The sequence below is a fragment of the Castanea sativa genome, chromosome 9, assembly GCF_040712315.1.
Source record: "Castanea sativa cultivar Marrone di Chiusa Pesio chromosome 9, ASM4071231v1".
In the NCBI taxonomy this organism is placed as follows: domain Eukaryota; kingdom Viridiplantae; phylum Streptophyta; class Magnoliopsida; order Fagales; family Fagaceae; genus Castanea; species Castanea sativa.
This window is the reverse complement of record NC_134021.1, coordinates 25,183,415-25,202,979: the sequence shown is the minus strand read 5'-3', so window position 1 is coordinate 25,202,979 and position 19,565 is coordinate 25,183,415. Positions and strand designations below refer to the sequence as shown.

The 19,565-nt window shown below is 34.7% G+C and overlaps 2 protein-coding genes across 3 annotated transcripts; one reads left to right on the top strand and one right to left on the bottom strand.

Annotated features, from left to right (window-relative positions):
• The first annotated feature begins 320 nt into the window (after window positions 1-320).
• On the top strand, window positions 321-4,810 carry LOC142611372 (putative protein phosphatase 2C 25). The gene is made up of 4 exons (XM_075783485.1): window positions 321-1,009; window positions 2,519-2,883; window positions 3,904-4,140; window positions 4,237-4,810. The coding sequence occupies exons 1-4, from the start codon at window positions 676-678 to the stop codon at window positions 4,483-4,485; spliced, it is 1,185 nt and encodes a 394-aa protein (XP_075639600.1). The 5' UTR covers window positions 321-675; the 3' UTR covers window positions 4,486-4,810.
• Window positions 4,811-10,965: 6,155 nt separating this feature from the next.
• On the bottom strand, window positions 10,966-14,168 carry LOC142610689 (actin-like). Of its 2 annotated transcripts, none has more exons than XM_075782589.1 (5): window positions 14,024-14,168; window positions 13,178-13,250; window positions 12,634-13,027; window positions 11,625-12,238; window positions 10,966-11,337 (listed from the first exon to the last, which is right to left on the bottom strand). In XM_075782589.1, exons 2-5 carry the CDS (start codon window positions 13,235-13,237, stop codon window positions 11,272-11,274), a joined length of 1,134 nt encoding a protein of 377 aa, XP_075638704.1. In that variant the 5' UTR covers window positions 13,238-13,250; window positions 14,024-14,168; the 3' UTR covers window positions 10,966-11,271. The 2 variants fall into 2 exon arrangements, with proteins under 2 accessions (XP_075638704.1, XP_075638705.1); XM_075782590.1 differs by having other exon boundaries at window positions 13,178-13,247; window positions 14,024-14,104.
• Window positions 14,169-19,565: the final 5,397 nt, after the last annotated feature.

Here is a 19,565-nt window from a genome sequence, read left to right as displayed (position 1 = left end):
CAATTGTTATATACGTTTATATAAATTTATTCTTTAGAGTAATGACAAGAGAGGGGTCCATAGCTTAGTGGGAGCATTTGACTGCAGATCGAAAGGTCACCGGTTCGAGCCCGGTTGGTTGGCCCCTTTACTTAAAAATACACATTTTTTTTTCTTATCCTTATATCTAAATCTGACCCACTGAAATATAGCGGGTCCCAGATCCAGGACACACTAATAATGGCAAAATGTGTAATTAATTAACGCGTACATGCCCATTTTTAATTACAAAAAGCACACGGTTTTGTCAACTTTCCCTTCCCTTGTCTCTTCACTCTTCTATTCTTCCTTACAGCTCTGTCTGTCTCTCTCTCTCTCTCTCTCTCTCTGTAAAAACTGTAAAACCTCTCTCTCTCTCTCTCAAATCTGAAAAAGCAGAGAATTTCCCACTTTCCCTCTCACACTACAGAAACACAAACACTCTCTCTCTCTCTCTCTTCAGTGTCCACTCTAGTCTAAAGTCTCACATTTTCTTTCAGTCTTTCTTTCTCTGATCAAAACTTGCAATCTTTAATCTGAACCCACTTCCATATTCCAAACCAAGAAAACAAAAGCGCTAAAAAGAAAACATTTTTTTGGGTCTTTCTCTGCTATCTTTCAAAACTTGGAATCGAACTACAGTTTGGGAAATGAGGGATGTTGTCGTGGCTGGCAAGGATGGCTTGGGCGTGTTGGAAACCAGTAAGGAGATATGCCCGTATGAGCAAGGATAATAGTAGCAGCAACAACACTAGCAATGATGATGATGATTTTGATTCCTCACTCGCTGACTCGCTTCTTTGGTGCCGTGACCTTCACAAACACTCTTTAGGTGAATACTCTTTCGCTATTGTTCAAGCCAATGAGGTTCTTGAAGATCAGAGCCAAGTTGAGACCGCTCCTAATGCCACCTTTGTTGGCGTTTATGATGGCCATGGTGGCCCTGATGCCTCTCGTTTTATCTGTGACCATCTCTTTCTTCATCTAGTTAGTGAGTCTTTCATCCTCTTCTCTCTTTTTATTATACTTCTGCTTTTGTTTGTAGGTCAAATGGGTTTTAATGGTTTTTTCAGTACTAGGTTTTACTAAAAACCAATTTATTCTACTTGTTATGATGAATTTCCATGTGGGTCTTTGCTTGTCTTGCTTCTAAGAGACTCAGTTTTGTGGTTGTGAAAAAGGGTTTCTTTTTTTTTTTTTCTTTTTTTGGGTTGATAATTTAGTTATTGTAATTGGGTTTTCTGTTTTGATAAATTAGGACGATCTATCTTGTTTTTTGTTGTAGATTTGTAGCAGTGTATTAGGGGTATTTTGTATCTAATTCTGAGACCCTTTACTGATTGGTCCACAGAGACAAAAATGTAGTTCCATTTGAAATTTTATTAAGATTTCTTGAAGTGACTATAGGCAGATTTGGAAGATAGGATTGTGGTTTTAGGCCTAAATTTCAAATTATGTGCAAGCTAACACACTTTTTTACTTGGAAAAGTAAAGAGAATGCTAAAAATTGTGAAGTAAGAAGTGCCAATGAGTTCTTGTTCAAATGAATTGACACCTGCTTCTCTTGTAAGAGTAAGGTGGAGGGTAAGGTTGTAGGTTAAACTGCATGGTGTATGTGTAACTTACCCATAAAATAAAAAAGGTGAAGCAAGAAGCTGTTTTCATTTCTTTGTGAATGTTTCTTTTCACTGTGTCGGTATAAAGGAGAGCCAAAAGCAACCGGACGAGATGAACATAACAAAATGATAAATGCTTACCACTCACGTAATTTATCTTGTCATTCTTAATGAGAGCAAATTTGGATGTTTTGTGTCTTTTTTTTTCATCCGGTTTTTCAGCCTGACATTGTGTATTTCTCTGTAAGCTTTTAGCGAGGATTTTTTCTGTTATCAAAAGCTTAGATATAATTTCTTATATGAAAATCATGGGATTTCCTCGTAACAGGTTGTTTGGAGTATAAAGATGGTATTGCACTTTGCTCTTCCCTAAGGTTTCTACCTTCTTGATGTTAGCATACCTAACAGAGGCCTGGAGCTTGTGTTCATATTTGTTTGACTATAATATTTGGATTGATTTTTTATATTTTCTCACAATACAATTGTTACAAGTTGGGGATGGGAGATTTGAACGCAGGTTCTCCTATGGACGGAAACCAGTCAATGCCACTGAGTTACAAGGCTTTCAGCTAAGATCTTAATTGATGTGGTTTTACAAAGTTGTATTTGCAAGATTTTTATTTTTCCTTGGTATATCTGAACTAATGATTGTAACCACCACTCCACCTGGAATTACTTCAACACATTAAGGAGTTCACTTTAACTCAACAGAAATGTTTTAAAAAACTAGGCAGTTTATATTGTGTCCCTGTGTTCTCTATCTGAAACCTTAGATCGCATAGAGTGTTCATTCTATCATATTTTCTGCGTGTCACCCTTTGTTTCTTTATTGATTTTAGGTAGTTCTGAATGTTTAGTGGTGAATCTGATTTATTGTTTTACAGGGCTTGCTAGAGAAAATGGAACCATATCTGAAGATGTACTTAGGAGTGCTTTTTCAGCAACTGAGGATGGGTTTCTTACTCTTGTTCGTAGGTCCTGGGGAATAAAACCACTGATTGCAGCAATTGGGTCTTGTTGCCTGGTTGGGGTCATCTGGAGGGGAACATTATATGTTGCCAATTTGGGTGATTCTCGAGCTGTTATTGGTTCTGTAGGTAGAAATAATGAGATAATTGCTGAGCAGTTGACCAGAGATCACAATGCAAGTATGGAGGAGGTTAGACAAGAACTCAAGTCCAGGCATCCTGATGATTCACATATTGTAGTCATGAAGCATGGAGTTTGGCGTATCAAAGGCATCATTCAGGTGTGCTCTTGTTTTAGTCTTCTCCACCTTATGTAAATTCTTTTTGCCTTGATCAATTTACATTAATTGTTGTTTTTTAAGATATTAAATTGAAAGGATTTATGTTTTTCTAAATTACTGCAATTATATATTTTTTATGGCAGTTTTTTTCCCAATTGCTTTGGCAAACTGTTTGCATTTTTAATATTGTAGTTGTTTACCACTCATGCACATGACCCTATAACATGACATCCACAAAACCAATCCTTAAAATTGACTCTTGTGTCACATCCATGAGGAGTCAAGGTTCCCAGCACAATAATTATGCCATTCCCTTTAAGAAATTAAACTGTAATTATGTAGTTATACTTGTGTTTTACTTCACAACATGAAATTGCACTCAGGTTTTATTCCACTTGTGGTGAAAATTTTATTTATTTATTTGAAAGGTTACATTCAGATTTATGAAAACCATATTGACACTATAGCGAGGGACATTCATCGGTTAATGTAAATGTCAAATTGAACTAGGCTTACAGGAAAATCTTTTCTACCATATTATAGTATTTCTACATTCTATGGATTTCAGAAAGGCTATTATTAGGTTTTATTGCTATCATTATTTTTTTAACATTACAAATAATTTCTTTTTTATAGCTCTATATTACCATGACACTTGGACATACATGGATGGTTTTTTAAGATTTTCCAAATCCTGAGCTTATTCCAAATAGATTCTGTGGTTATTGGAGCCATCAGTTAAAGTATTTGACACTACAGGGTTTTGTTGGACTCGGTTGACTCTTGTGCCCCATAACATCTCTCTACTCCCCATTTAAGATTCCTTTTTTTTTCCTTTGTTTTAAATATGATGCAAGCTATGTGACATCTGGTGCTAATATTCACTTGTATGCATAAAGAGAATTTGTACACTTTCTTAGATTGGTGGTCATTTTTCAGCTGTTTGCCTGCAATATTGACCAGTGACAATTACTATGCTTGTCACTATTCAACTTGTTTCATCCCTTGCATTGGTATCAGGTATCTAGATCTATAGGTGATGCATACTTGAAAAGGCCAGAGTTTTGTCTTGATCCTTCATTTCCAAAATTCCACCTTCCTGAACCCATCCGTCGACCTGTGCTGACAGCAGAACCTTCTATATGTGCTAGAGTTTTACAACCCAATGATAAATTTATCATATTTGCATCTGACGGGCTTTGGGAACACATGACAAATCAGGAAGCTGCTGAGATTGTGCATAGTAACCCAAGACAAGTATGCTCTATCTTTTAATGAACCTCTTTTATTATATTTTGCTCTTTTATCTGTGAAAGACTTATAAATTTGTTCTTACTTTATCTGAATTATCAGGGAATTGCAAGAAGACTTCTCAAATCAGCTTTAAATGTGGCAGCTAGGAAAAGGGAGATGAGATATGATGACCTTAAGAAGGTTGAAAAGGGGATCAGGCGGTTCTTTCATGATGATATTACAGTTGTCGTTATCTTTATTGACCATGAGTTGCTGAGTAAAACGCAATCTGTACCAGAGCTGTCAGTAAGAGGGTTCATGGATACAGTTGGACCATCAAATTTTAGTGTTCTTCAAGGAATGACATGAATGGCAATTCTAAATAAGTACCCAATAACTGGAATGGCTTGGTCTGGTATAAGAAGACAGGTTCAGATCATTTTAACATTTTTTGCTACATCTCATTGTTGATTCTTTCAGCCTTCATTTTCTCCTTTCCAAGTTTTTTTAGGGCAAAGTTTGAAACTGATTAATCGTTACAAGGAAAGCTTTTTTGGGGTTCTTATGTTGGGAGTCTGTATACACTCAAACGTTGTGCAATTGTACAATTTGTTTGAATAAATTTTTCCTTCTTGAACATATCTTAATTGTAGATGTTGGGCTACCCTTTTATAATTTTTGCAGCATAATAGTTGATCAGTGTGTCATGATTCTGGGTGAACCAAGGATGTATCTGTGAAGTTGATAATAAGCAAGTTACATTTTGTAATCCTTAAGTTTTGGTTGTTTTCAATCTGCTTCCTACGGATTAATTTTGTTCAATTTCATCCTTTAAAATTTCATTCCATGTTGTGATTTTCTTGTACACCGCCATCAACTGCATTATTTTAAGGTTTTAAACCAATGTAGTTTTATATTCTTTAGCTTCCAAATGAAAGCTAGATATTACGGGACTAGGCTAAAGCAGAGTAATTGATCCCATTGTTTTATTTATTTATTTTTGTTTTCTATTTGAGAAACAATTGATCCCATCGTTGATTCCTTAGCAAGCTTTTAAAAACTATTCAATCAATAAATTCCTTATAGATTGCTAGAATTTATTGGATAAATAAAATAACTTTTACTAAACTGATGTCTCCTTTTGATGAGGAAGGATATGAATAAAATAATGTTTTGGGGTACCTATCACGTTTCCTACACATAAATAAATACCCAAACCTAATTCATTGATTTATTTGTAAAGTTGAAGAAGAAAAACAATACAAGAAAGACAAGGATGGTAGAGATGCAACGAATGAATCAAACAAGGGAGAGCGGGATGTGATGCTACCTATACTTAGGTTTGATTATTTTAGAAGTTGTCATTGGAAAGGATTCCTCTACTTGAATCTCCAATAGCCTCCAATTTTTAAAGGATGTGCAACATATGGAATTAATTTGATTTTTGATTTTTGAATATTGCGTGTCTTACATCTAATTAAAAATTAAAGAGAATTAGAGTGGAGGATTCTAGAAGTGAAATAACTATGTATCTGTCATAAAGTATTGCGCATTTGGTATTTTGTTAACATGATGAAACAAATGTTTTTTGCTATGGTGCTGTACTTAACTGTAATTTCAACCACTTTTTTAAAATTTAGAAAAGAGAGAAGAATTTGGTTCCATTTGTTTGGAGTAGATCCAAAGTTAAAAGCTCACTAGAATCTCAGGTGACTCTTCTAACTGCTAATGGCATTTTTTGGACAACAAATCAAAAATAATAAAGCCTGTTTAGTTCTAAAAAGTGGTGAATTCACTTTCATTTTCTCCTTTCTGTATTCAAATTTTAAAATTGAATATTGAAAAAATGATCTATTTTTTCATTTTATGGTGTTTGGTAAGTTATTTTGAATACATAATTTGGGTATAAATTTATTAGACATGGTTTGGTATTGTTTCCTATTGTTTTTTTTAATTAAATTTACTTTTTTTTCACTTACACACACTCACATCAATCAAGTTGGGCCCTTTGCGTTTTCACAATATTTACAAAATTACAAATGTATTTGTTATATATGAAAATGATTCGGGCCCATTTGGTACAGGTGTTTAAACACATGTTTTCAGTTTTTAAACAACATTACATGTATTTCCACATTTTTTCACACGCGAATTTTCAAAAAATATAAACAGTTACCAAACAACCCTGAAAACACTGAAAATGTGTTTTCATTTTTTGTATTCAAATTCAACTTTTAGGATATTGAAAATGAAAACTGGGTACAAGTTCTTAAACCAAACAAGTTTTTTTGTGATGGGTCTCACTTAAAAAAAAAAAAAAAAAACCACTTTTCTCAACTAACCAAATAGGCCCTTATGAATTTGGCTCAATCTGAAAATTTGAACCCAAAAAGAAACTCATGTCCTATGAATCACTAGTTGAGACACTAAACACGACAGGCCCACAAGGTCCACCATCAATGTCAACTAGGGGTGACAAAATCAATCAAACCCACCCATTTAAATGAGACCCAAACCCACCCAATTATTAATTGGGTTAAATGGGTATTAATCCAATTAAACCCAATAATATTTGGGTTATATGGGTATTAATCCAATTAAACTCAATTAACATTAATGTTTATTAGGTTTTAATTAGGTACCCAATTATAATCCAAATATCATTTTTACAAATCAACCAACTCTAAAATGCCCCAAAACCACTAAAAATGACCAAAATACCCCTAAAACCTAAAAAAGACCAAAATACACCCTAAACCTAAAATTATTAAAATACCTCCAAAACATAAAAAATGACTGAAATACCTCCAAAACCTAAAAATTGACCAAAACACCCCCTAAACCTAAAAATGACCAAAATACCCATAAAACCTTTAAAAAGGGGGCCAAAATACCCCCTAAACCTAAAAATTACCAAAATACCCGTAAACCTGAAAAATGACCAAAATACTCCCGAAACCTAAAAATTGACCAAAATACCCCATAAAACTAAAAATGACTGAAATACCCCCTAAAACCTGAAGAAGAAAAAAAAAAAAACTAAAATACCCCCAAAACCTAAAAATTGATCAAAATACTCCCATAAACCTAAAAATGACCAAAATACCCCCTAAACCTATAAATTGACCAAAATATCCTTAAACCTATAAAATGACCATAATACCCTCAAACCTAAAATTGACCAAAATACCCATAAACCTTAATAAAAAAACCAAAATACCCCCAAAACCTAAAAAATAACCGAATACCCCTCTAAACCTAAAAATTACCAAAATATTCTTGAAACCTAAAAAATGACTGAATACCCTCCTAAACCTAAAAATTGACCAAAATACCCCATGATAATGCAAAGAAAATTAGTAGGTTGGATGCCATGGACTAATCATTAGATTAATCTCCCTAGTCAACTCTTAGTTCTGACAGGTTAATTCTGCCATGACAGCTGCCATGGACTGTATGTGTTGGATGCAAGGCAGTTGCATTACAGGTTCTGACTGACGATCATAGTAGGGATTACTAGAAGCTTCCCTACTCTCCTGGTGGCTTAGGCTAGTGGCCCTTGAACTTGTCCGAACCATACAGCTTTTTGTCGAAGAAAGTTAAATTGCAAAACACAATCAATTAAACTTTTCATAGACGGCGCCAACTGATGATGTAAAGAAAATCAGTAAGCTGGATGCTTCGAGCTTCAAAGGGCTAGTGATTGTTTGGAAGGCCTGAAAAGAAAAACACACGATCAAAGGATGACTGGGGTGGACCGGCCAAGAATCCTCCGATGCCAAAGTTAGTTTTTTCTCTCAAATTCTAGAGTTCCAACTTTTCAGAAGTTGCCAAAAACTTACCTCCGTTTGATGTGAATGAGTGTTTATATAGTATGTTCTTGAAGCGGTTACATGTATTGTAACTTCCCCTATATTTGAGGAGGTTAGAGGGTTCAAGGTTAACTTCCACAACCGCTATAGGAGTTAGAATATTTCATCTTTTTCTATAACTGTCGTTGGAAGTTAATTTATGCCTTGAAATAATGACATGTGGTTCAATTTACTGGATCTTATGGATAAATCTCCATGGAATTTTCCAAGTGTCGGGGGTCGTCATGACACTTGACTCATGGACAACCCTTATGCCCTTAGACGACCGTCCTATTGAGGACGTTCATTTTTATCTACTAGACCTAGACGACTCTTTTGGACGAGTTTGGAGTTGGTTCAATTTTCAGATAACCATCATCCCAAAACCTAAAAATCACCAAAATATCCCCTAAACTTAAAAAATGATCGAGATACCCCGAATCTTAAAAATTATCAAAATACCCTCTAAACCTAAAAAATGACCAAAATACACTGTCCATAGGGGATTTTCAACCAAACCAAGTTAGTGAGTTACTAAAATCTCATCCTTTTTACCGTGTGAACGAGGCCCACCTGTGGAAGAGAAACCAGCAAATGGGATAGTTAGGAGTAGTCTATTGGAGGGCAAAAGAGTCTTTTTCCACCAGTTTGGACTCTCTAAAATGCCTTTCCATTGGGCTTAGAACACTAGTGAGACAAATGGGTCCATGCTGGATTCAATGTGCAAAACACCGTAAGTAATGGAAGAACACCATGTCTGCTGACTATACACCCTTCACCCAACACACATTCTAAAGATTCAATCATCATTTAATGTTATTTGTCCGGATTCCTCGAATTTAGCAAATTGGGAAGGGCACGTTCCCTTTAGGGAGGTAGTTTTCGAGGCCTTTTGTCAATTTTGGGGATATCATAATCAGTTTGCCTTTTTTGAAAATTTTTACTAATTAAAGATAGTGATACTAATATCAATACTAATATTTTATGAGTTAACTAAATACGAGTTTCTCTCTCTTGTACATCACATTACTTATAATTATCCTTTATTCTGAAACTAACATCAAGATTTTATATTGTGTAAGCTGGTTATAGCGTTCTTCCCTCATTTTGCAGGTTTATTGAGTGCCACGTAGCACCAAGACACGACTAGTGTTTTTTTTTTTTTTTTTCACCATTTGTGCAGATGAGAGTGGTGGATTTACATCCTTGATCTAAAATCGGATCAACGAAAAGGTCCAATCAAGTTCAGATACGTGACGTGAAGAATTGGAAAATGACCCCAATACCATCAATGCACACAAATTGTTTGTATGCTAAGCGTATACTGACAAGGCATGAGCTGGTTTGTTTCCCCTACGTACATGGGATACTTCACATAAACTAGTTCTAAGCCCATTCTTTCACTTGTAGCTTTGTCCAGAAATCCAGGTTTTTTTGTTTTTGTTTTTAAACATAACATACTACTACTCCGATTTGTGTAGCCTGCGCATTTGATCAGAATCTCAACCCATGTCATTAGTTAAAATCTCAGACTATGTGCTTATTTAGTTTGCTTTGTCAGATCCATACAATGGTGACCAAATTATCAGGCTTTTCTTGCTGTTCCTCCAAAATCTAGAGATCTGTGTGCATGGTTTTTTTTTTTTTTTTTTTTTTTTTTTTTTTTTTTTTTTTTTTTTTTTCCGTGTGCTGAATGCATAGTTTTTAATAGACATGGCAAAACGGGTCAGAATTTTTTGACCTGACCTGAAAAATACTTGACCCGAACCCGAATCATATGACCCGAAGTAAAAACGGATTGATCCATGACCCGACTCAATTTTTTGCAGGTCAACCCGACTCAAATAACCCGCGACCCGATTTGTTAAAAAAATTCGCTAAAAAAATATTGAAACTACGCCCTAATGCTAGGTGCATAAAGCATAAAGCACTTAAATCAATAGATTATAAATAGATGTTCACACTTCACATACATGAGACAAGACAAGACAACCCATTTATTAAAAAAAAAAAAAAATTCTCATTCAATTTGATAGGATTCTTCATAGCCCTGAGCTCACACACTTGACTCACAATTTTAATCAAATGTAGTCTAGTAGTCTAGTACACTAACCGACTCATTATTTACTAACACAATAAATGGCTAGACTTAAGAGCTTGTAGTTGATTCTTTCAACAAAAAGAAGAAGAAGAAGAAGAAGAAGAAGAAGAACTTGTAGTAGCTGTAGTCCACAAAGGCTAAAAGGCACAAACTACTGAGAGGTAAGAGATTTCAACCTTTCACAATATCAGTTTGACTCTTGCGCCTCTACTCTTTTCTCGGCCTCTATTATAAAATTTTAATTCTTTATTGATTTGCTTTCGTGGTACCTTAAGTTATATTAAAATATTATATTGTAGATAAAGATGCTGACGAAATTGGTCAACTTGAGTTCCAATTTGCAAGTGGGAATGATATTATTAGTGATATAAACTTAAAATATATACTTTTTATTGCTCCTTAAGATAAATCTCTTTTTGAAAATGAAAGCTTGTATTTACATGTATTTTGACAGTAAGTTATTAATATTAAAGACTTTTTCCATCATGAATTTATGACTATAAAGAATTTTTAATATACTTAAAACTGTTAAAATTGTTTTTAATTTATTTAATTAATTTTATTTGTTTTTTCTAAATAGGTTGTTATTGATTTTATTCATTCTCTCTAAACAAGTTATACTAATTTGTTTTTATAATTGAAAAAAAAAGCTCATTTAAAAAATGCGAATCAACCCGACCTGACCTGCAATCCGGACCGGACCCGACCCACCCATTTTGTCACGTCTAGTTTTTAAATTCATCCAGAGTTACACACTTCTGCTTCTGATGCTGTAAATAATTGTTGCTTTTGTTCCAATAGATTTCCATCCACATGGACTACATACTAAATCAGATATTGTGACAATATAAAGTTGCAGAAAACAGCCCACATAAAAAGGAATATAGGTCATTCTAATTTATAAAAAGAGCCCTCAAATAAATTATAATGAAAAGAATTTCCGTTTCAACCCAAACCAAATCAGTAACAATACACAACTCTTCTACAACAAGGTAGTAAGGAAAAATTTGAATCTTGAACTTAATTTGCTTGCCTCCATGTTCACTGTCCCAGCAAAACAAAAGAAAAACACAGAGAAACAAACATGAATGAAAAAAAAAAGGGGGAAAGAAATAAAAAGGGAATCCTTCAACCACTTGATTAGAAGCCTCTCTGTAATATATGTATCCGGTAAATTCTTTGCCCAACTCTTTCTTTGCAAGACTAGAAGCATTTCCTGTGAACAATTGATGGCCCGGATTCGTCGTACTCTGCCTTAGCAATCCACATCTGCATGCAGAAGAAGGGTTTTTTTTAGTCAGAAATACTTCAATCATTTTAGCATTTACCAAAACTATCATGTTAGCATGTTGCCAAAATAATGCTACAATGGCTTGTTGGGTGAGGCAACTTGCTACTTTTAAGTTTTAACAAGCAATCATAAGCTTAACACACACTTTGTGCTGTTGTGTTGTAATAAATTTATATTTTGTATTCTAAACAAGTTATTAATAAATTGTCTCATACTCATATGGTCATAATCATTCCGAATGCAATGGCCTCATATAGCACATTACCTGTTGGAAGGTGCTTAGAGATGCCAAAATGGAGCCTCCAATCCAGACACTGTACTTCCTCTCTGGTGGTGCAACCACTTTAATTTTCATACTACTTGGAGCTAATGCTGTAATCTCCTTGCTCATCCTATCAGCAATGCCTGGGAACATAGTGGAACCACCACTGAGGACAATATTACCATAGAGATCCTTCCTAATATCGACGTCACACTTCATGATAGAATTGTATGTGGTTTCATGTATGCCAGCAGATTCCATCCCAATCATGGACGGCTGGAAGAGTACTTCTGGACAGCGGAATCGTTCAGCACCAATGGTAATCACCTGTCCATCAGGCAACTCATAGCTCTTCTCCACAGCTGAGCTGGTCTTTGCCGTCTCTAGCTCTTGTTCATAGTCCAGGGCAATATAGGCTAGTTTCTCCTTCATGTCCCTCACAATTTCACGCTCGGCAGTAGTGGTGAAAGAGTAACCACGCTCAGTCAAAATTTTCATAAGAGCATCTGTGAGATCACGGCCTGCCAGGTCCAAACGCAGGATGGCATGTGGGAGGGCATAACCTTCATAGATGGGAACTGTGTGACTTACACCATCTCCTGAGTCCAGAACAATACCTAAAAGACAACAAGCAAAACATAAAACAGATGAACACATAGTATCAATTTTGTAGCAAGTTTGCAAGATTTCACTATTCTGTGCAAACCAAAGATTACATGATGCATTCCTGAAAGCACTTGCTCATGATATGAAAATAAGGCTCATCACATTGCAATAAAACATAAGTTCTTTTCATGAATGATTTTGTTTCTCAAATCAATTTCAGGAAAAAAAAAATTATCATTAGAGGCAAATATTTATTTTTGTCTCTCTAAATTGTCATACAGTAAAATATCCATTATCAAATATTTCCTTTTACCAAGAGTTTCTATTTTTTGTCTCTCTAAATTTTAAGTGTAATATTATCACATTAACCAAAAAAGCAAATAGATAACCGATGCTAATTGCTCACCAGTTGTACGTCCACTAGCATAAAGGGAAAGGACAGCCTGGATAGCGACATACATAGCTGGAGTGTTGAACGTCTCAAACATAATCTGAGTCATTTTCTCACGATTGGCCTTTGGGTTGAGAGGTGCTTCTGTGAGAAGAACTGGATGCTCTTCTGGAGCCACACGAAGTTCATTGTAGAAGGTGTGATGCCAGATCTTCTCCATGTCATCCCAATTGCTAACAATACCGTGCTCAATTGGGTATTTCAATGTCAAAATACCTCTCTTTGATTGTGCCTCATCCCCAACATAGGCATCCTTTTGGCCCATACCAACCATCACACCAGTGTGACGAGGGCGACCTACAATACTAGGGAAAACAGCCCTTGGAGCATCATCTCCCGCAAATCCAGCCTGACAATTTCAGATCCATCAAAGCCATTAGAATCTAGGTTCTGGAGTGAGCAGAAACTGACTACCATCACCTTTGGAGAAAAGCACTTAGAATTTCAAATGAAACTAAAACAAAAATGGTTAACACAATAATAGATTTTGGATTATTACCTTGACCATTCCGGTTCCATTATCACACACAAGAGGCTGAATATCCTCAGTTTCTGCCATTTTCTATTGCCTTCTGCAGAGAGACACCACCATTATATTCAAATTCAAGGAATAGTAGTTGCTCATCATATAAATCATCACTATATGCATTAGGAAAAAAAAATAATAATGACAATTCACTATTCCCTAATTGGCAGATCCTCTCATGGAGTCAAAATCAAGATATGCATTACAGAACCTGGTCCATTCAAACCTCACAAGCCAGTACATTCCTAACCCATTATAACTGGGCGTAAAATTCAACAAATACAGGAAAATATACAATCATTACCCCAACCAATTTCCAAAAAAATTGAATCTTCGAAAGAAACAATATATAGAAATTCAACATGAGCTAAAATCGCAGCCAATGATGTATACTTTAAAACATTTTTGAGTTCGATCAAAGCAACAAATTTACATGCATCAAAATCAAAACAGTGAGAGAAACCTAACAATCCAATGCGCCCAATAAGTTGAACTACGAAAACCCATCATGGATCCAAGACCATCAATCTATGAATTCGATCCAATTCTATGCATCACGTATTAAAACAATAATAACAAGAAAAAAAAATGCAAATCCTGAACCCCACAAAAAAGGGAGAAGAAAAGAAGAAGAAGGAGAAGAAATGTTTCTAAGATGATCAATGAAAACCCAACAACGTTGTCAAGACCAAAAAAGGAAAACAGATCACTAGAATATCATACCCGAAACCTTAAACGATCAAAATTAATCAATTTACAATCACATTATACCAATGAAAAATTAAAAAACAAAACAAAACCCAAAAAAATAAAGGGTACCTTTGGAGAAGTTATGAATTTGAATGAAACTGTGTGTTGTCGCCTTGTTTAACGGAATTTTGTTGTTGTGGATTGTGGCTGAGAGTGAGATACCCGCCCTCCTGTTTAAAAAATAAGGGGTGGAGGTGCAATGCAAATGAAATTCAGGTTAAATGACCTCAAATGCAATTTCACGAAATCATGACCGTTGGTTCCGAATATCTAATCTGACGGACCCCATCACGCGTCACGTTCGTAGTGCAAACAGCTGGCTCTCTGCTTTCGGTTGCTTTGTGAGGACGGATATACCATTACCCTTCTCTCCAAATAGCCCTCCACTCCCTACTTTTTCTCACTAAGGTCATTTTTGGAATACCAATATATCAAATGCATTCTTATTCTTCTTCTTCTTTTTAATAAGCATTGTTTTATAAGCATTCTTTTCTTCTTGATTTATTATTCAATTCCACCTTTTTATTCAGCATTTTTTTTATATAAAAAACATTCTATGTATTTTAATTTTATAAAATGATTTATAAAGAGGTGGTGTCCCAATTTTTTACTAGAGTAAACTATTTCAATTTATATTTGAAACTCCTATGGACCAATGATATGGTAGATGGAATTTGAAATCACATGTTTATGACACATTCTTCAGGTTATTAAGCCTACCACTCGATGTTCCCAAAGGGTCACCAAACCTACCCACCTAACCCACTTGCCCTAACTAGAGCCAATAGCTGCCCGAACTTATGCTTGTTTTGGTCGGTGGTGACTGTCCTCCTCCAAAACTTGTCAAGAACAGGTCGAGTGGCAAATCTCTCCTCTAAAACCAGATATAAACCAACTCGACCAACCCTCCACCTAAATATATCATAATCTCTTCCCAAATTTGATTGAGATCTTTTGATCTCTAAATAGATCAGAAGGAAATCTAAAGTATCTGACGAGATATGCTAATTGCCATCACCTTCTTGATTATATCTGAAATTGACGCGGCCTATGTAAAGCCTAACTCGAACCGATCCAATAACTATTTCAAACCACGGTAGGTCATTCAATTTGCCACTTAACAGAGTGGGATCAAGGCCTAGACCAACCTGTGAACAACCCTATTGAAGGGACTAATAGAATGAAATGTTGACGACATAAAGGTTAGATTTGTTAACCAGCTGCATAGAACTAAGAAGTGTGTGCGTGTATGTGTTACTCTATAATGATTGCTTTTATCATTAGCCTAAGACTCCATTTGATTTTTTGTGTAAACAAAGTTTGAATCCCAAATTTTTTATTTGGCAACAAAAGACTTTAACTCAACTGGAATACACACATAAACTAAGGAGTTAAAAGGTTTGGTAATGCAAATTATTTTAGACTTATATAATACTGCTTATATTTACCATCTATAACTTGATGAAATTGTTTTTGTTATTATTAAAAGCGAGTTTAAAAAAAAAATTCTCAACTACTAGATTTTTTTTTTCTCATTATGTTTTGGCCCTTGAACAAAATATGTGCATCTTTTTAAATAATTAAATGATAATATATATATATATATATATATGTATATAATATAATTAGGTTAATAATCCTTTACCATGATGAAGTAGAGAGATACAATAGTGTTACATACATTATGAAACCAAATCCAACAAGGAATTTTGTACTTTTTTTTTTTTTAAGAGAGGAAGGAATTTTGTATTTAGTAGGTAGGAAATATATAATAGGGAAATCCTGTAATGGGTAATTAGCAAAAAAATGCTGAATTACATGCTGCCCTTAGTTCCATTATCCAAAATTCCACAAATGCCCTTGAAATAAAAGAATAAAAGACTGGGGATATGAATGTGAAAATGGTACAGAACAGGGGGCAAATCCGTGAAGGAGAAAAGGTCCCGCTGAAAAGGAAATTTTTCTAAGTTGGATGCTGCTTTGCTTTATCGCTTTATGGCTTGGTGGGGGGGGGGGAAGGTTTGGTTTGGTTTGGTGCGAGTAATTATACGAATACAACATTGGGATGGTGCAAAAAGAGCGAATGCCAACTCAGCTATTTTCCGTTTCCAACCGTTGTGAGATCATGTCGGCGTGTTTCTTCACGTGCACTCACACCTGTCCATTTCCACCCTATGTTTTCGACGCTTAAACCGTTTGCTTGTTGACCGATGGAACCGGTCAATCATCTAACGGCGCGAAGGGTTCATAAGATAAGAGTGTGGGACTCATAATAAACGTGCCATGCAGCATGACCCCACCAACGACAACGAGCACACAACAACGTGGTCACCCATATTCGGGCACTTTAATTTTGTCTTAGAAGTTGACCACTCTTTGAGTTATATAATTAGGATCATAAATCGTGGCCGGGTAAGGTTGGGAAAGTTTGTGGACTATGGCCATCTTTCCCTCTTAATAGGAGTGAGGGAAGGAAGGAAGGAAGGAAGGAAGGTTCAATTAATTAGTTCACTTTTATCAATCTATGGAACCCTTTGTGATCATGAGAAGTATCTTGTTTCTTGACCAATGCCAATTGATTTTCTCTCTCTCTCTCTCTCTCTCTCTCATGTCAAATTCTAATGGATTTTATCTGAGTGATGTTGAGTGTTCGTTTAATACAAATGAGATTATTTGAAAAAGTTGTACTTTATATCTTTCTTTTTAAAAAACAAAGTTATGCTTTGGAAAAAGTTGATTTGATAACCCATACCCAAATGAGCTATGAATCTCGTATATATGATATGTGTATTAAGTCAATTTGGATTATGTAATGTAACTGAGTTTGAAAAGCTTAATTGTAATTAGTCATTCTAATTAAACTCTAAAGTTTCATGTAAGCCATGACAATTGTAATAGAACTAAGGTGGAAATGGACACACTATATTACCAAAACGTGAGTTCATTGTCAGGGAGTTGGGTAGGAAAATAATAATGGTACTCGGTGTATTAACTGTTAAGTCTCAGATTACACATATATTACATGGGGTCTTAGCCGCAAGATACAACATACAACTAATCCTTTAATTTTGAGATGGCATATAGATATGAAGTTGATTAATTTATGTAAATTTTTTTATTTTTTTATTTTATGTTGAGAAGAGACTTGTGTAACTATTTTGATGATGGTCTTTGAGAATTTAATCATGTCATGTGTTTGTAGAAAGATTAACGTGCTTAAGGATTAGTCTGGTATTCAAAGGACTATAAATAAGCTACGTAAAAGCCATTGGAGTATTGGACCCACCCAACCAGCTGCCTGAATCCCATCGATTTTCTCAAATCCGTGTGGGTTTGTTTAAGGGATGAAATGAATGAAGATTAAAGAGGAACTATTCTAGACTATCATTGTTTTGCCCTCATCTCACCTTATTGGTTATTGTCACCTGAAGTTAAGGCGGAAATGGTGACTAGGAATTTAGCGTGTGTGCGTTTCTTACAAACCCAACCTTCTTGTAGTGGGAAACCCCAAAGAAGTGAATTTGGCTTTAATTAATTGATATGGTTACTTAAATCATGATTAAGTGAACAATCAATGGGATCTAGTTGAGACTCATGTCATGTGAGCATCTTTTCTTTTTGGCTGTGGTCATCATGTCAAAGCTTGGTCCTGCGTACGGACGCAAAATATAATTTTCTTTTACAGCTTGGAATCTAGTGTAATTGGTGACTGACTGATCGAGCTATTTTTTGCGGGGATTAAAACTTTTTTAGCTATTTTTATTGATATGATAAAATGTACATCTTGTTGAACATAACTAAAACATTATACGCCTTTAGAGGTAGCTAGATACAATATAAAAGCAGTGGCAGCTCCTGGAGTATTAGCAGAGTAAGAAATTTATAGGGAAGTACAAAAAAAATAGTCTACAATTTAGTATACAATACTATTATATTTTACAATAGTCTAAAAAAATGATTAATAGTTTAAAGATTGGTAAGACAACAACAATTGAAAACATAAACAAATATAATTGAATAACTAATCATACAATCTTGTCAAATAACTAATCATACATTTAATAAACCACAAATGTAGAAGAAAAGTGCAAGAAAAAAAAAACTTTATTTTGTTGTCGATGTCAAAGTAAGCCAAAGTCCAAGAGAGGGCTTTTTTTATAAAAAAAAAAAAAAAAAAAAATACTGAATGAGCAAAAATTTGAATTTTTTATTTCTTATAAAATTAAACATTTTAAGAGTAGTGCTATTGACAATTTGATACAACACTTTTACAAAAATATCACAACAAAATCTAGATGGTAGGTAAAAAAGCTATGTTAGTTACAGGTCCAGATAAAAGACAAGTACAACTTACTACTTAACTTTTATTGTGAGTATATTGTGAAAATAACAATAAAATGATCATATTTAATTTAATTTCACTTGGATTTTTTAAAATTAGAATCTGGGTGTTCAAATTTTGATTTTAAAGGGGTCAAAACAAAAAAAAAATTATAATTTTATTTATAATTTTGTTTTGGGGGCAGGTCAGGGGTTCATTTGAATCCCCTGGGGTGTGTGTGTAACGTTGCCCCTTATAAAAGAAAGGTTATATGGATTTAATTCTAATTACATTCTTAAAAATGAAAAATAGGTGGACAAGGACTAATTTAATAACCTTTGACCTAAGTTTAGTCGCTAAGTTATAATTTGAGAAAGTGTTAAGTACTCACCTTGCCTATTATGGTAGCCGATTGACATGCTACATTATTCAAACAACCAATATGCCATAAACGCTTAAGAGCATGGTATTTGTTATTGAGATTGATCAAAATAGAAACTGAAATTGAAAAATAATAATAATAATTGTGTGCGGTTAGTGATGATTTAGATCTAGCATGTAATCGTGTTTTAGGAATTGAAATATAAACATGATGATTGTGTGTGACTGGTGTAGATCTTAGAAGCATGATAAAGAAAATTGAAATTAACAAGTCTTTCATTGAATAAATGGGAATTTAAGATCAAACACAATGACAACTATGAGCATGTGGAGAACACAATGACAACATCCAAACAATTGATCTTTTTTTTTTTTTTTTTTTTTTTTTTTTGAGAAGCGCAAGCAATTAATCAAATGTAGAGCTCGCCTCTATTTTTTATAACGAAGGTAGAAGGCTTTAGAAGGGGGTAGGTGCGTTGACTTGGGTTGGTAGGAGTGGGGAGTAAACAAAGGGCTAAAAATGAACAAAAATAGTGTCAGCTGGGCCCAAGTGTTGATTGTCATCCGGATCAAGTCCCGAATATGCCGATAGGCAAATGAAGTGTAGTCCAAGTGCAGATTAACACTTTAGAGCATCGCATTGGGGATGTAAAAATCCACCCGTTGCTATTTTGCCCACCAACAGGTTACAAATCAGCTACAGTCAGGTATGGGTTTCTAAATATTTTTAGCAACTATGAACAGTCGGATCGTGTATTTAGAACAACTGTAGCTGAGGATATAAACAAAAAATATATTATTTTATTAAAATATCACTTCTTTCTCTCTCTTATTTCAATCATACAGTCACTCCTCTCTCTCATTTCTCATCTTCCTTTCTCTCTCCCCTCTCTCTGATTTGGTGTCTCT

Coding starts and splice junctions, on each gene's coding strand:
- LOC142611372 (XM_075783485.1), top strand. CDS start 676: ATGTTGTCGTGGCTGGCAAGGATGGCTTGGGCGTGTTGGAAACCAGTA. Junction 1,010..2,518: donor TCTCTTTCTTCATCTAGTTA/GTGAGTCTTTCA, acceptor ATTGTTTTACAG/GGCTTGCTAGAGAAAATGGA. Junction 2,884..3,903: donor GTATCAAAGGCATCATTCAG/GTGTGCTCTTGT, acceptor CATTGGTATCAG/GTATCTAGATCTATAGGTGA.
- LOC142610689 (XM_075782589.1), bottom strand. CDS start 13,237: ATGGCAGAAACTGAGGATATTCAGCCTCTTGTGTGTGATAATGGAACC. Junction 12,239..12,633: donor TGCTAGTGGACGTACAACTG/GTGAGCAATTAG, acceptor GTTGTCTTTTAG/GTATTGTTCTGGACTCAGGA. Junction 11,338..11,624: donor CTCTAAGCACCTTCCAACAG/GTAATGTGCTAT, acceptor TTCTGCATGCAG/ATGTGGATTGCTAAGGCAGA.